Source organism: Fusarium poae (assembly GCF_019609905.1).
Source record: "Fusarium poae strain DAOMC 252244 chromosome Unknown contig_3, whole genome shotgun sequence".
Classification (NCBI taxonomy): Eukaryota; Fungi; Ascomycota; class Sordariomycetes; order Hypocreales; family Nectriaceae; genus Fusarium; species Fusarium poae.
Window position 1 is genome coordinate 141785 of NW_025408661.1, and position 17217 is coordinate 159001.

At 50.6% G+C, this 17217-nt stretch overlaps 3 protein-coding genes across 3 annotated transcripts; 2 read left to right on the top strand and 1 right to left on the bottom strand.

The window, feature by feature from the left end:
• Positions 1-1002: 1002 nt before the first annotated feature.
• FPOAC1_013673 (uncharacterized protein) lies at positions 1003-3402 on the top strand (the record flags this gene model as incomplete). The annotated part of the gene is made up of 2 exons (XM_044858014.1): positions 1003-1147; positions 1196-3402. The coding sequence occupies 2 exons, from the start codon at positions 1003-1005 to the stop codon at positions 3400-3402; spliced, it is 2352 nt and encodes a 783-aa protein (XP_044700838.1).
• A 6302-nt stretch (positions 3403-9704) lies between these two features.
• Positions 9705-12610, bottom strand: FPOAC1_013674 (uncharacterized protein; the record flags this gene model as incomplete). The annotated part of the gene is made up of 3 exons (XM_044858015.1): positions 9705-11479; positions 11536-11610; positions 11668-12610. The coding sequence occupies 3 exons, from the start codon at positions 12608-12610 to the stop codon at positions 9705-9707; spliced, it is 2793 nt and encodes a 930-aa protein (XP_044700839.1).
• A 2916-nt stretch (positions 12611-15526) lies between these two features.
• On the top strand, positions 15527-16874 carry FPOAC1_013675 (uncharacterized protein; the record flags this gene model as incomplete). The annotated part of the gene is made up of 3 exons (XM_044858016.1): positions 15527-15763; positions 15818-16297; positions 16347-16874. The coding sequence occupies 3 exons, from the start codon at positions 15527-15529 to the stop codon at positions 16872-16874; spliced, it is 1245 nt and encodes a 414-aa protein (XP_044700840.1).
• Positions 16875-17217: the final 343 nt, after the last annotated feature.

Consider the following 17217-nt stretch of genomic DNA (forward strand, 5'->3'; position numbering starts at 1 on the left):
CGATGTTGATTGACGTTGAGTTGACGTTGATCGTCAATCCATTCAACATATTGAAATACGTTGAGTTGAGCACACCCTTGTCCAAATGAGAGGCCACCTCCGCCGTATGCTCCTCGAGATGACCTTGGGTAGTAATCGCTTTCAGCAGACGCGGCAACGGAAAATACTGATCTATAGCGGCATTAAATAGACAGAAACGCGTTTCAAGATGCCAACCAGTCTTGTTCCAAATAGCAAAGTTAAGCGAATTAAAAAAAGCGGTCGTGGTAACAAAACAGGAAAAAGACGAATGCTTGTTGATCATGCCATTCAATGATGCTATGGCGACTATGTCCATATCCCGGACTACAATGAATCAGAAACTACATGAGGCTATACTTAGAAACTAAGATCCCATATTTAGTCACTCGATAGACCATTATATGTTCTTATACGGAAAACGGATCGTCGGTTTGACGAGTGCTTTATAGCATGGGACGCTCCGCAATTATATTCCTTACGTACCTTTCCAGTTCTATTTCTCTTCAGTACACAAGTGGTGGGGTCCGTACCACCAATACTCTGTTACAAGACATCATCCGGGAGAATTACCTTCATAAGCCTCCAATCTGCAATAGCCGATCTTATCGTGTGTTAGGCAAGTTGTGATGAGATAAATTTCAACTCTTTATCTTCGCTCGCGATTCCTTGAGATCGTCCAGGCAGCTAGACTGAATGTTCGACAACATCTTATCAAAGTACACTACAGTACATGTACTAGGATAGGTGATGGGTTCGATTTTGGGTTGTGTTTGGAGGAGTTCAGCCAATTACAACACTGATAAAACGAAGTCTCCACTCAGCGCGCGAGAACCTCCCGCTCTTGTACGATAAGATAAGATAAGGTCATGACGGATCAAAGCTTTACCGGTGGGTGCTCGGTTCGGTCGCTTGCCAGAAACGCGACATGTTACGAACGCGGCCTTGGCTCTTTCCTGTCTTTCTGAACGTGTCCCATCCGCCATGAGAAATGAACTTCAGCCCGAGGTCATTAGAGACAATCCTATTGGAAATGGTCTCGACGTCTTTCGTGCGTCTTTCGATTCGATATGCGAAGGCGCAGGTATCTCCTGCTGTCCAGACGCGTTAGACGAACTTAACCAAGAAGGTGTGGCACCCAACACTTTGTTGCAGCACTACTCTAACTAATCTCTAGATCTTCGAAATCTCTCGCTCCCTCTCCTTTTCGCTCTACAAAGCCATACGGCCTCGGGCTTGCTCCTCACAAACACCGGTCGTGGCACCCTCCGAAGCAATCTCCTCAGGCTCATTTCCGCTGCCGCCTCCGACGACTTTGACTTCGACCGCGTCAAACCTCTTCTGAAATCGGCCCTAGCTAGCGAGCCTGATGCCTTTATCTGGGACCGAGCCTATGACGTTATCGCCGAATCCACCCCGCCTCCCCGACCGATAGCCTCTTCCCTCCAACAGACCCCATGGTTGCGCAATACAAGCAGCTTCGCAAACTCGTCCGAACATCGCAAATACGTGGACGACGTGCTGAAAGAGGAGCTTGGATCTATGTATGTCGGGGTCCGTCACTTTCATGATGCATACTTTGGAGGCGTGGCCGGCCTTGACGTAGCCTCCCAGGCGTTCTTTAAGCAATGCGTGGAAGGCAGCGATCCACTCTTTGAGGACGGTTGGAAGGGATGGCCCAGGGATGCGAGCCAGGATGATGTGCTGAGCTGGTTTGCCGACTTCAGCAACAAACTAGCGACATTTGCAGGCAGCCACGGGTCAATCCCAACGCATCGGCATCGACGACGGCCTCTTGCCCAGCCCAATAAGCCAATACAAGGCTCTACAGGAGAGCGCAAGTTGGACGTCGGTTTTGTCAAGGATACGAGTGCTGGGAAAGACTCGCGGTGCCGCTGGTCGCAGATCTTGGTGCCTGGAGAGCTGAAGAGCAACCCGTCCGCCGACAAGGCCTCGATGGCGTGGCTTGATCTGGGGAGGTACGCGAGGGAGGTGCTGGCTGCGCAGAACGACCGTCGCTTCGTCTTGGGCTTTACCATCTGCGGGTCCCTCATGAGGGTATGGGCATTTGACCGGCTCGGGGGCATCGCATCGGAGCAGTTCGACATTAACAAAGATGGGCGTCAGTTTGTGTCCACGATCCTTGGCTTTCTCTGGATGAACGAGGAGCAGCTAGGGTTCGACCCGACAATCATGACGGCAAACGGGGAGCGATTCATCGAGGTCGATCGGAATGGTTCGACCGAGCGGATCATCATCGACGAGGTGATGCAGCGGGCGCCTTGCATAGCTGGTCGAGCAACGACATGTTGGAAAGCCCATCCCGAAGGACGGCCGGAGATGCTGCTTGTGATTAAGGATTCGTGGCAATATCCGGAACGAGATGAAGAAGGCGAACTACTACGTGAGGCGACTGACAAGGGTGTCGTTAACGTAGCCCGGTACTATCACCACGAGACGGTACAGATTGACGGGGCAGATGATGACATCCGGAATAATGTTCGAAGAGGGCTGGATATTACGCAAGCTGCGAACTACCGTCCGGAACGACCAATCCGGCGGAACAACGTCGTGTCTGGCACATGGAGAGAGGGTCGCGGCAGCACCAGTGCCAGCAGAAAGCGGTCATCTAGCCAAGCTGGCGCTCCTCTTCCTTCTAGCAAGCGGTCCTGTTCTGTGTCTTCAACGAGGGTTACCAGTTCATTACCAAATCGTGTACATCGGCGTGTCATTCTCCGAGACTACGGGATGCCTATCTACAAGGCGAGCTCCCGGTCAGCTCTGCTTGCTGCGTTTGAGCGGTGCATCGAAGGGCATGAATCTTTGCATAGGGCAGGCTTCCTTCACAGAGATATCTCGGTCAACAATCTTATGATCAACGAGGATGATGATAACCCCTCCTGGCCTTCCTTCTTGATTGATCTTGACCTGGCCATCAGGGAATCGCGAGAGGCTGCGTCAGGAGCAAAGGGGAAGACCGGAACACGGGCTTTCATGGCAATCGGGGCGCTACTAGGTGAGCAGCATTCTTTCATGCACGATCTTGAGTCATTCTTCTGGGTTTTATTCTGGATATGTATCCATTATGACGGACCAGATAAGCCCAAAGCTGTTCCAAGATTTGATAAATGGAATTTTATGGATACGGAGGAGCTTGCAATCTCTAAAACGGGCGTGTTTAGTAATGAAGGCGATTTCCGCAGGATTGTGGATGGCAACTTCACATCATATTATCAATCGTTAATCCCATGGATTAATAGGCTCCGTAAAGCAGTGTTTCCGAATGGCAGAAGGTGGGAGCGACAGGATAGCGAGTTGTACACTCGGATGAGGGAGATTCTCCAAGAAGCCAAGAAAGATCAAGAGGATGGGCATCATGATTAATGTAACATCATCTAAACTTCAGGGTTAGCCTTGCCACGGCAGCTTTAGCTTTGCTAAAATTATGGTTCAAAAGTCTCTGAACACTACACAGTATCACATACTAAGCCACTAGCGTGTCAGATACAAGTATAGTGCCAAAAGTCTGCCGACCCCTCCAGCGGCTTCAACCTTATACAGTTATTTCTAATAATGTCGCAACGACCTCTCCTTTGGGAAATATTATGTCCCAATAGAAAGAAAATGAAAAATTTTCTCCCGAAGTCAAAGCTTCTATGGTGGCATTATTGCATACGGGTATGTCTGCAAAGGCCGTCGCGCGTGAGTTTTTAACCGACACTTCAACTGTGACCCGGATTGCAAAACGACACCTCAATACGCACAATTTCAAGAATACAGGAAGATCTGGACGTCATAGTAAGCTCAATCGTATAGATAAACTAAATATACTACGGATTATCCGTAAGGACTAGTTTATAACGTGGGATCAGTTACGCGCCGCCCTAGGTCTTGATGTTTCGGTCCGGACCATACGAAGATCAGTACGGCAACACTACAAGAGGAAATGGAAGTCAATGGACCGGCCGAAACTGAATAAGGATAAAGCGAGAATTCGCTCATCATGGTGTCAAGCTTGGATACAGGATATTGAAATTGTAAAGGAGGTATATCGTCTTAACATTGCAGTATTGACTTTATTGCTGACGATCTAGATGATCAATTCTGATTGTGACGGGTGAAGGTTCCCAAGGGATAAACTAGTCCGTACTGGTTTATGTTGGCAGAGTCGTAGGGCGTTGTCACTGAGCGTTGCGAAGTGTCACGTCTCTTAATAGTGAATAGAGCGGGTCAGGCGTATTCAGGTAAAGAAGTTTTGTTGATAGCTGGTGGGCTAACTGTGCTAGCTAGTACTACTGAAATGTATATATACATGAGGTTATGCAGGTCGAACGAAGTCGGTTCGACTCTGTTCGTCATGCAAGTCGAATGGGGTCCGTTCGACTTGTATAGGGTAGGTCTATTCTAAGTGGTGGAAAACGTGGGGTATGTTATCTCACGTGGGTGGAAATTAGTTGGGTCGTAACACTGATGAAGTTTCCGTACAGAATAAATCTAACAACCCTAATGCCTATTGCTTCCGATTTCCTTGGGAAAAGTACAATAAAGACCTTGTCAATCAGACGGATCACGTTAAACCTACGATTTCTGTTATGTTCTGGGCTGCAATCTGGAAGACAGGAAGATCATCTATTATCACGATGACGCGAGACGAAACAGCAGAAAACAACGGATATAGGTATTGCCTCGGCCACAGCATTCTGGCAAAATGAATTTAATTACGAGCGACCCAGCGACCATCCCTCCACCCCCGACGTCGATGCCACCACCGCTGGCAAAGAAGCCAAATCAACTCGCGATACTATCAAAGAAGCTGGAGGTTAGGACTATTAACGCGAGTGTTATGGATGATTTTACTAGCTTCACCAACGTTGATGCAACAGATATCCCTCTGGTGGTGTCAACCACAGCAGAAACGAAGGCCAGGAGAAAGCGATTAGGCAGCTGCAAAAAGATATTCAAGGCATTCAGGCGCAAGCCGCACAGGAACGAAAGCTGATGCAGGAACATATCGATGAGCTCAAACGAATGCGGCAGCACACCTCAGGCGATAGCGAGCCTCTTCAAGCGCAGGCGGTTGACGAGATCAAACGCATCCATGAAAAATTAGACACCTTGGCGCAGCGCGCCGTAGCCGGCTCCGCCCAGGTGAACCCCAGGCAGTCATTCGCAGACATAGCTCGTATGCCACCAACGGAGGGGCAGGATGGCGGTGTTAGAGGTCCCGAGCCGGTGTCATCACCGACGGCGCCGCTTTCATCCCCTGGAGAGGAGCTGTTCTGCACGATAGACATCTCCGGAGCGGGCGACGATGACAGTAATAAGGCGCAGATTGGAGAGGTCCGACAGGCAATCGAGGCCGCTGTGAGGACAAGGAAGAAGGACGAGAGATGGAGATGTGCAGCGGTGGTGAGAGGAGCTAGGAACGCCAACATCATCAAGGTAATCTGTAGAGATGAAGCGGAACTACACATGGTCCGAGAAGCGGCACTGGGAGCAGACATGCCGGGGGCAAAGATCCTCAGAGAGCGGCTGTACCCGGTCAAGGTTAACGAGGCTAATCGGTCGGCCGTTCTTGATTCGAACAACAATCTTCTGCCCGGAGCGAGTGAGGCACTCGGCCAAGAAAATGAAGTGACGATAGCTAAGATAAACTGGCTCAGCGATAAGGGGAACGGCAAGGCCTACGGGTCGATGGTGATCTACGTGACGAAAGAAAGCGATGCGAAACGGCTCTTGGAAGGCAGATACTTTCACCTCGCAGGCGAATCGGCGAGAACTAGCACGTTCGAGCCTAGAGCCGAGGTGGTGCAATGCTACAACTGCTGGGGGCTAGGCCACAAGGCATTCGTTTGCAAAGAAGCGCAGAGATGCGGCAGATGTGCGGAGCGAGGACATCACCATGGACAATGCGAATCAGCAGAGCCAGTGTGCGTGTCATGCGGAGGACGGCACGAATCATTCCGTCGAGCATGTCGACTGCGACAGATGCGAGGAGATGAGCACTAGGCTACAAGTGTACCAACTGAACGTGCGGAAGAACGAAAAAGTGCTTCTGAGCATGATGAATGACAAAGACCTCAGGGACTACGCAGCATTGGCGGCAGCAGAGCCGTGGGTATGCACAGTCGAAGGACAGGTGATGACAGCGCCCAACCACCACAGCAACTGGACGAAGATGATCCCCACCAAGACGCGGGAGCCGCGTGCGTCGCGTTGGCCGATCCGCAGCATGCTCTGGATACGGAGGGACTTGGAGGCCGAACAGGTCCCGATCCCATCGTCAGACCTGACAGGAGCGATCATCAGGTTCCCCGAGAGAGACGTGCTGGTGGTGTCGGTATATGTAGAGGGGAGGAACGAGCAGGCTCTCGAAGCGGCGACGGGACAGCTGCGCACGGCGATCGCGGAGTTCCGTAATGGGTCCGGTAGAAGAACTGACGTGATCTTGGTAGGGGATTTCAATCGTCACGACACGCTATGGGGAGGCGATGAGGTGACGGGAAGGAGGCAAGGCGAAGCTGGACCGATCATAGAGCTGATGGGAGAACATGGCCTTCACAGCCTGCTGCCCCGAGGCACGAAGACGTGGGAAGGCCCAGGAGGTAGAACGAGCACGATTGACCTGGTGCTGGCATCGACGGTGTTGGCGGGCGAGATGACGAGCTGTGGGATACATCCAACAGAGCATGGATCGGACCACCGGGCGATCCGAACGGAGTTTGACACGACACCGCCGGAACGAACGCCCAGCGAAAGAATGTTATTCAAGAATGCACCTTGGTTGGAGATCAAGGAGAGGGTTAGGACGAAGCTGAAAGCGTTGCCGTGTGGCGGCACAGTGCAGGCTCAGACGGATAGGCTGATGTCGGTGGTGCTGGACGCGATCAACGACCTGGTCCCACGAGCCAAACCGTCGCCTTACGCCAAGAGGTGGTGGACGACGGACCTGACCCGACTGCGGCGGATGTACACCCACTGGCGCAACCAAGCAAGGGCATGCCGGCGACGAGGACGAGAGGCAGCAGACCTGGAGCAAAAGGCCAGGGAAGCAGCAAAGGAATACCACGACGCGATCAGGAGGCAGAAAAAGGCGCACTGGGACAGCTTCCTCGAAGACGGAGCCAACATCTGGCAATCGGCCAAGTACCTCTCGCCTGGAGGCGAAGGGATGGGTGATAAGATACCTCCTCTAAAGAGAAGAGATGGAACGACGACGACCGACAAGGTGGAACAGGCAGAGGAGCTTCTCAGCGTCTTCTTCCCCCCTCTGTCGGTTGTGATCGAAGATGAAGAGCGCCGGCCGGCGCAGCGAGAAATAGCGATGCCAGAATTGACACCGGAGGAGGTGGAAGAGAAGGTGATGGCGGCCAAGGCATGGAAAGCTCCGGGCGAAGACGGATTACCAGCGATAGTGTGGAAGCAGCTCTGGCCCGTAGTGGGAGGCCGGGTGCTGCATCTGTTTCGGACATCCCTGAGAGACGGAGAGCTGCCGGGCCAGTGGAGGAGCGCGAAAATTATCCCGCTCAAGAAGCCGGGCAAGGGCAACTACAAGGTGGCCAATCCCTGGAGACCGATCTCACTTCTATCGACTCTGGGCAAGATTCTAGAGGCGGTCATCGCGGACAGGATCTCGTATGCGGTAGAGACGTTCGGGCTCTTGCCCACGAATCATTTCGGCGGAAGGAAGCAACGATCGGCCGAGCAGGCACTCCTGCTCCTCCAAGAGCACATCTACAAAGCGTGGCGCAACCGGAAGGTGCTCAGCCTGATAAGCTTCGACGTCAAGGGAGCCTACAACGGGGTGTTCAAAGATCGACTACTGCAGAGACTGGAAGCCAGAGGCATCCCCAAGGGATTGGTAAAGTGGATAGACGCTTTCTGCTCCAATCGGTCCGCGACGATCGTGGTAAACGGCTACACCTTTGAGCGACGGGAGCTGCCAGACTGGACTTCCGCAAGGGTCGCCGCTGTCACCGGTGCTGTTCCTTTTCTTCAACGCAGACCTCGTGCAGCACAAGATCGATGCAAAAGGTGGATCGATCGTCTTTATCGATGACTACTCAGCCTGGGTGACGGGTCCGACAGCAGAAGCCAACGGAGTGGGCATCCAGGCTGTCATCGACAGAGCACTGGAGTGGGAGAGACGGAGCGGAGCGACGTCAACCGGGTTCAGGATATGCCCATAGCAGCGCATACGCCTAGCCCGAACGTCCGCCAGACTCATCTCTGCGTCAAGATCTCCGTAGAAGTTCACGAGACAGCTATAGTTTGAAGATGCGTTGTCCGAGACCACGGTTCCGACTCGGTCCTCTATCTTCCATTCTCGCACAACTTGCCCGAGCGTCACCGCAAGACTTTCTCCGCTATGACACCCGAGCTGGCGACGGAGTGCCAATTATCGATCCCACCGTTTATCATTGGTGCAGGCAAAGATCACCTTGCCACTTGGTACGAAGAATGCGACCTCCCCGGCGATTGGGTTATTTCATTGAGCGAAAATGGATGGACTAATAATAACCTGGGTCTTGAGTGGCTAAAGCACCACTTTTATCGGGCTACAGCTAAACGGACGAACAGTCGCTATCGACTCTTGATCCTTGATGGTCATGAAAGTCAGCATTCCGTCGAATTCGAGGGATATTGCAAGGAGAACAAGATTATCACGCTCTGTATGCCTGCTCATGCCTCTCATCTACTTCAGCCTCTTGATGCAGGGTGCTTTAGGCCGCTGAAAAAGGCCTATGGTCGAGAAATAGAACATCTGATCAGATGCTCTATAACCCACATCTCTAAGACTGAGTTCTTTCCTGCCTTTCATACCGCCCACCAAGTTGCTATTACAGAAAGAAATATCAAGGGAGGTTTTAGAGGAGCTGGGATTGCTCTCTTTGACCCAAAAAATGTCATCTTAAAGCTTGATGTACAGCTACGGACTCCAACGCCTCCCGTCGAGGTCATAATACCATCAACACCATGGGCTTCAAAGACCCCAAAGACAGTCATTGAGACCCAATCTCAGTCTAACTACCTTAGCAATCGAATCAGGCGCCATCATAGTAGCTCCCCAGAGTCAATATTGGGAGCCTTAGAGTCTCTTGCAAAAGGAACAACCGCTATAATGCATGAGAATGCACTATTAAGAGCTGAGGTCCGAAATCTTCGAGATGCAAATGAGATACTAAGCCGGCGCCTGAGGGCAAAAAGGACTAAACTACAGAAAGGAGGGGTGATGACTATACAGGAAGCATCGCAAGTAATTGATCAGATGGATGTTGATGCGCAGGTAGTGGCGGAATCATCGAGAAGTAGTGGTCGAGGAAGGTCGGTTGGACCGGGTGTTCGGCGATGTGGTTTATGCGGCAAGACCGGCCATAATGCAAGAACTTGTCAGGAGGGTACTCAGGCCTCTGGAGAAGAGTATAGTGAATAGTTTTAACTGATCAGGTAGGTTATGGTGTTTTTGTTAGCTATTGAAATATGAAGGTTGGGATTAGTGGCCCACTCGCTTATCAAACACGTTAATTACATTTCCTCATCAAGAACGGATTCCTCAGACTTTACTGTTAAGCTCGCCCCCTCTAACCTGCCATAGCAGTGCTGCAACAGGTCTTGCGATAGCTGCCGACTATGATTGTCCTCGGCTAATATCTCTGCCTCAATTGCAACCACACGCTCTAGAAGTTCTACTGCCTTTTGATCTGGCCATTGGCTTGATATGCTCCTGCAAGTACGTGCTGTGATGCTAGTCGTGATGGGTGATCCTCTGTCAATGTCGTCTCCTGAACTGCAACCACATGCTCTAGCAGTCCTACTGCCTTTTTGATCTGGCCATTGGCTCTGTATGTCCTTGCGAGCTCGTGCTGTGATGCTAGTCGTGATGGGTGATCCTCTGTCAATGTCGTCTCTTTAACTGCAACCACATGCTCTAGCAGCTCTACTGCCTTTTTGATCTGGCCATTGGCTCTATATGTTCTTGCGAGCTCGTGCTGTGATGTCAGTCGATCTGGGTGATCCTCTGCCAATGACGTCTCCTGAACTGCAACCACATGCTCTAGAAGTTCTACTGCCTTTTTGATCTGGTCGTTGACTTGATATGTTCTTGCGAGCTCGTGCTGTGATGCCAGTAGATCTGGGTGATCCTCTGCCAGTGTCGTCTCCTGAACTGCAACCACACGCTCTAGCAGCTCTACTGCCTGTCCTACACGGCCATCTACGTGTAAACATCTGCTAACCCAGTATCCCAGCTTACATCCGTCGTCGCTCTCGACACAATCCGCATTGTCAAGGAGCCTGAGCGCATGCGGCAGATACTGCCTCCACACTTCACGATTTTCCCAATCATCGTCTGGAAATGCCTCAGCAACACGTGCCAATGTGGTTTGACGTATTTCGTCTTCATATCCCTCGTCTTTGTTCCATAGTTGCGTTGCCAGATGTACGAGACTATGCATATCGAACGTGTCACCATCTCCTCGTTTACTCAAGAAGCTATACCCGCACAGTGTGCCGATAGCGCGTGCCATGCTTTGTTCAGAGCCAAAACGGGGCAGTAAGGTCTGAGGTATCGCTTTCGGCTCTATACAAGCTGAGAATGAAAGCAGCTTCTCGGCCTCTCCATGTAGAGCGCGGATTTGGTTGAAGGACACAATCCAGGTTGTCACAACTGCACCTTGGGCGCTTCCGTAGTGTGTGCCATCGCGGAATCCAACGCTTAGCAATTCCGCCATATCCTGGGATGTGTTTTGAAGTAGCTGGAGATACTCCTCGATTGCGAGTTGGTTGATTCTCATGTATGCCGATGCTTGCGTGATTGCGAGCGGTAGGTACGCGAGCGTACGCAGCAGCTTGTCGACCAGAACGGTATTCTGCATTTGATCTTTCTCAATTAAAGAACTGCGAAGGAGGGCTCTAGCATCCCGCTCGTCCATCCCAGATAGCCGAAGGACATTCGTCTGCGCAACGCTATCGGCGACTTCACGGGATCGCGTCGTGAATAAAACATATCCGTGCTCACAATCTGGAACGAACTCGACGATTCCTCCTGACCCCTGAGCCTTCCCATGTAGAGTCTCTATGTTGTCGGCATTGTCGATGATAAGAAACCACTTTCCCGCCTCTTCTGAGCTTAGGTAATCCCGGAATGTTTCTTTTGGATCCTCCCCGCCACCACGCTCAATGCCTAATACATTGGCCATTCTAGTACAGGCTTGCTCAAAACTTGCCATGCTCAGTGCTGGCATCCAGATGACGGAGCAGTGCTGGTGACTTGGGCTGTCATTCTTCACAAGATGTGCAAGTTGAAGGGCGACCTGGGTCTTGCCTACACCGCCCAACCCAATAAGTGCGGCTCGTCGGCTATCGAGATCGGTAAAAAGAAGTCGCTGAAGCTCAGCGATGACGCCTTCGCGTCCTACGAAGTTCTTGTTTCTCGAGAATGGCAGATAATGCGACCTAGGCTCTTTTCAAGCTTGAATTAGAAGGTGGGGGAGTGGTGGACGGCCTCGGTGTACTGACCAGTCGTTGAATGCTTTCGCCTCACAGAGCAGTTACCCATCCGAGCGCTGCTCTCTGGTTGGAGTGTTGCTAGACCTGGAAGTGCTGCTTCAGCGACAGTCTTGTGTGAATAAGCTCACCCGCTGCTCTTACCGGTTTCCGGTTTCCATGCTGTGAGTTCTCCGACGACTCTTTTGAAACCATTCTCTTCCACAGACCCAAACTTAACCATATCTCTATGATTTGCATGGATAGTGATTGGATCGTAGCCCTCGAATGTGGCTGATTCCTTTGACACAACTTTGCCAACTGTAGACAGAGGTAGCTCCTCGAAGAAGCAAGCGACCTCGAGTTGCCTTCCCGCCTCACGTTGCTCCCGCATCATGGATATGAATCTGCCATGGATTGACTCTAGATATTGGCTGTTGGTTTCCAGCACCTCGAGAAGTGATTTGTTGGTAGACTTGACCAGCCCAAGAGCCGTGGCAGGTATTCTGGACCAATTCGCAATCCACGAGCCCTTGTGGGGTGTGCCCATGAAGACGACGCCCTTGATTTGCGTGAAGAAGTCTTGACGGGAGCGGTTCGGGTTATTGTGAGAGAGCAGAATGGCTTCTTTGCAGATAAGGCCGCCTAGGCCATGGGCGACGAAGATGAGGGGACGGCCCGAGGCGTTGCGACGTCGACGGTCGTTTGTGAGATCGGTAAGAAGATTCATGGCATGATTGATGAGTCTATGGGAAGATGCTACCGACTTTGACACTACATATGCATTGTACCCATACGTGAGTATGCAGGCTTTGGGTAGTTCGGATGGAAGGAGCGTCTTCGGCCAAGGTGCAGGTTGCCCACGTGCCGTCCAGGTGCTGGTGCGGTTGCCTGTCAAACCATGAACGAAACAGATGTCGACGTCGGCATCCGGGGGGTTGATTAAGACCTCGACACCGTCTGGAAATAGAAGCGCCGAAGTCTGTTCGAGAGAGCTGGATTGCCCAACCGACGGTGCAAGGTTGAGATTTGCGGGTTCACTCTCTGTTTCTCGTTGCTGGATAGGAGTTGCTGATCGGCTTCTTCGCCAGTGACAGAGTTTCCTCATATTTTAGTGTAGGTTATCAAAGTACTCAGAGGAATGAGGAACTGATATGAATAGCTCTCGGGCGGGATCTTTGCTGATGTAACAGATATCTGTTCGCTCCGGAGTGTAGATTATGGGAGGGATCCGGAAGGAAGTAGTCGGGCGGGGTAAGTTCAGCTTTGCCTTCAAGGTGCAGTTTTTGTAGGCATGGGACTTGCAACCAATTATTCGTAGGAGGACTCCACCAATCAGTTTTTAGTGCGAGCCGAAGCAAGCGCAGGAACATCGAGACAACTTGGCATATCGTCAATTATCGATCAATTTGATGACTGACATGCATTGCATGAGGGATATATCGAGCATATAGCGTGTCTAAAGTTTTAGACGCACTATAGGGAGTTTAAACTTTGGCCAAACATAACAACAACACGCTAGTTAGTTATCGTTACGGCTACAAGATTTAGAGAATGATCAGGAAACATTAGATCGCGGCCCGTCCCTAGCGTCGCTTCGAGCGGGTCTAGTTGATGTTAGATTCTTGTATCCAGAAAAGGAGGGGAATCGAATCAACCCCTCTGTCGCAGGGTAGGCATGATCTTCACGGCCTCAGGAAACAACTGCCTTAGTAATCTAGCTGTATACTTTAACTCTGCGGAATGGAATACCCCGCACAAGAGACAACTTGAGAAAACAATCAATCAATATATCCGGTGGGTTGAGTAATCAATACGCCCCCACCGGCGGCCAATACATGGGCACCTAGGTGCCCAAATAAAGTTGCGCACCCAGGTGCGCCGCCTGACTAAGCGTGGCACCAATACATGGCGTCGTCTAGGCGCACAGGACCTGTGTGCTCGGGGCACAGACCCCCCCGTCAGCAGGCTAGGGGCACAACCCCCTGACTAAGCATTCATCATTTATGGGCGGCCAATACATGGGCACCCAGGTGCGCCGCCTGACTAGGCGTGGCACCAATACATAGCCTACAACAGGACGGTTAGGGCTACTTTGGAGAGCTGTTGCTGGACAGATAGGCGGGGGATGAGCTCAAAGATACAGCTGTAGCCTAACTGTGGGTTAACGGGTGATTAAAGTCTTGAACACATTATTTTGCGGTGAACACGATTCTATAGGTCCACGGAGCGTTGCAGAGTCGACAGCATGAAAACTGATCCAAAGGCCGCCCTGTGAGGAGTAAGAGCACAGCACACATGTCAATTCAGCGCGCAAAACGACTTGATTATTAGATAGGAAGTGACTATATTCTTTGGTCCAGATACGTTTAATTCCAATGCAATATCATCTCCAGGTATCAATGACGGTGTTGTAGTTGAGTCGATGAAGCAAATGTCTTAACACAATCTCAGGTGTTAGTGCTGTTGTACCTGCCGTACGAGTCATGAAGGCCGGCTGAGGCTTTAGTGCTTTGTCAAAGTGTGGGGAATTTTGAGCCAATAATATTGCGTGCCCTAGGGGGGATGCCCAAGGTTATTTGGGCACCTAGGTGCCCATGTATTGGCCGCCCATAAATGATGAATGCTTAGTCATGGAGGGCTGTGCCCCGAGCACACAGGTCCTGTGCGCCTAGACGACGCCCCCCTTGTGCCCCACAGACACTGCTGAGCAAAACACGAGAGCGCGCCCGTGCAGTCATCGAAGGGTCGCAGGGACAAGCGAGGCTGGGAAATGTGGCGAGGAGTAGGGATTGTGATGTTTGAGGGTTATAGGGCTAGAAGTCGGAAAAGAATGTAACGAGACTTAATGTTGCGGGCCCTATGAGGCGTATCCTCCCGGGCGGAATAAATTCATTCATTCATTCATTCATAGGGCTTTCTTTTGTGTAGAGTGGACGAAAAGCGGGGGATACGTGGATAACTTAGCGTAGCTATAGGCCCTATGAGATCCGTTCTCCCGGGCGTAATGAACACTACTACTGTCAGTCGCCCCCCGCCATAGACCCGTCAAGTCGTGGATTATTTCACTCTCGAGAAACCCCGCATGACTCCACCATTTTCGTCCCAGCTGCTTGAATTTGGCCCTCACAATACGTGTTCCGAACATATGCCTGGATCTACTGCTAAACCCTCGAGGAAGGTAGCTCACCGCCGACGTCGTGAGTGTCCAGGTACCCAATCCAGTGTGTCCAACAACCAAGTCAAGTAACTTGGTTGTTCGAGGTTGTTGGGCACACTGGCCCAATCTGAGAAAGAGAAGCTAAGTTTCTGTGACAGAGGCACCACCTACTCGCTTAGAGCATGTGACAGACAAACAGCGCGGGCGTCGACCGCAACTGAAGAACGAGCAATGCTGGGTTGGGACTCTGAAGAATTCAAGACGTTCGCCATCTTCAGGTGATCCTGGCGGACACGTCTATCTTTATTTTGTGAATAGAGACCAGTATTTTCTACAAGATAGTAAGCGGAAACATGTCCTTTGGGACAATATCGAGTTTAGGAAGGGATTTGATATTGAGAATATAGATAAGCTGGCGAAGAAGGTGATTGAAAAGATTTTGCGCCAGTCGCAGAGGCACTACTCGATAGGTCAAATTTAAATCACTCAGGCTCAGTCTCTCACCCCGCACTACCACTAACTACTACTGCTGCTGCTGCTGCTGCTACTGCTACTAGATAGTACGTTCGTTATCTGAACCAAGCCAGGCTGTGCCCAAAGCTGTTTCACGACGCTCACAAGGCAGACAAGGCATTTGCTTGTTCAGGCGATTTTCCATTGCATACACAAACTAGCGTCATCTGAAAGGTCATATTTTCTTCCCACGACAAACTGCTTAAATAGGCCCTCATAACCCTCGAGCATTAACACCAGTACACTTTCCCAACTTGACGAACACAGATTGCTATCAGAATATTCATCATGGGGGCAACCCTTTTTATTTATTACAATGACCCCATTGACTCGGACAACCTAGCCGCCGCTATGGCACTGTGGAAGGCGACACACAAAAGGCCGGACACTCGCTTGATTTGGATTATAGAGCCTCGCCAAGTGTGCTTTGGACTATCCATGACAGCAAAGCAAGTATCCAGATGCCAACATTTGATACAAGAGCACTTTCCGTCTCTGGGGAATCCTTTCAAGGTGCTTTTGGGTGGACTTATCGAGCAGGTGGATCTTGATAATATCAAAGGTCTCACAAAAGCTGATCGTCACCTGGTAAGCTCCCCTTCCTCGGATACCGTGTTATGAGGTTTATTGACTGGAGCATAGCTCAAAATGGCCGCGAAACCAGAATACGGTGCAAAGGACGATGCTGTACTCCATGGACGTCTCACTGCTTGGGATTTTGCTTCCTGTTTAGCCGAGTGGTCGAACAACGACTCGAATGAAGTTTTCGTGGACTTTGAAACCCTAGATGAGATTCGGAATCCCGTGAATCTCAACGTTCACCATCACGAAGAGCTTGTCAATCGGAGCGCAGACGAGCTGAAGGCATACGACAAAATCCTGAAAGAGCCTTTCTCACAGCGAACACAAAGCCTACGGAATTGGTACGAGGGATGCATCAGAAGAATTGAACAAGAGGAATGCAATTCGAACACGTCTGTACAGCCCCTTGACTTGAATGCTGTCCATGACGCAATCGAAGCTGCAGCAAGTGTTCGGTTCTTTGGGGGTTCCTCTTTGAGGATCTTGCGGCAGTTTCTTGATAAAGGACTGGCTGGCAGAATCAAATGCCACTTGCAAGTGGTACGTCTCAAGTTGCGATAGACCGATTCCGTGTACTGACAATTGCCAGGGTTCCTGCGATATGTCGGCGAACCTATTCGCAAATCAGTTCAATATCGCCCTCAACCGAGAGGCTGCCAAAGCAGTGCTTAATCGATCAACAGAATTCCTAAAGTTTACTGTCGTACCTTCACACACAGCGCAAAGTATAAAATACTCAGCACTAGGCCTGAAGAATGTTGGAGGGCATTGCCTAGAAAAGCGAATCCTGGGCTTCAACTGCCGTGAGGACCCCCTCAAAATCGTCGCAAACAACGTCTCATTAGACGGACAATACTCTGGCAAAGCGTATCCGATGCCCGACTTGACCGCGTTCTTATGTGCGCTTATTCCCAAATATATGGAAGGTATGGGGTTCAAATTGAGATTCATAGAAGTCGATGAGAAGGATTCCAATGGCGCACTTCTCTTTAGACGTTCTGATAAGGGGATTGAAATGTACGACTGGAGTGAGAGCGACGAGGGGAAAACATTGACGGAGACTGAGGTGACGGGAGTCTTTGAAGCAACAGCAAAAGGTGGAGAGCCGCTGGTGTAAGACACATAAGATAGCTAACTACCTACCCTATTTTTATTTTCATTTTTATTTTTTAAACGCGTGTTCTACAGGGAATTCCAAGTTCAGTTTTAAAATTTCGATCTTCGATTTTTGTTCTCGCCCGCTAAAATAGTAACGTGATTGATTAGTATTGGAAGGGAAACTGAACCTAAAAAGCTTCTGGGACATGAATTAATTACAAAATCATTTTCCCCAGGGCTGCCGTCAGATCAGATTAACAATCAGATATCAGATATCTCAATCAGATCAATCAATTCAAATACAACGCCTGTGCATTTGATATAACGTACATGATAAGCGAGTGTCTCAGACAAGCGAGTGT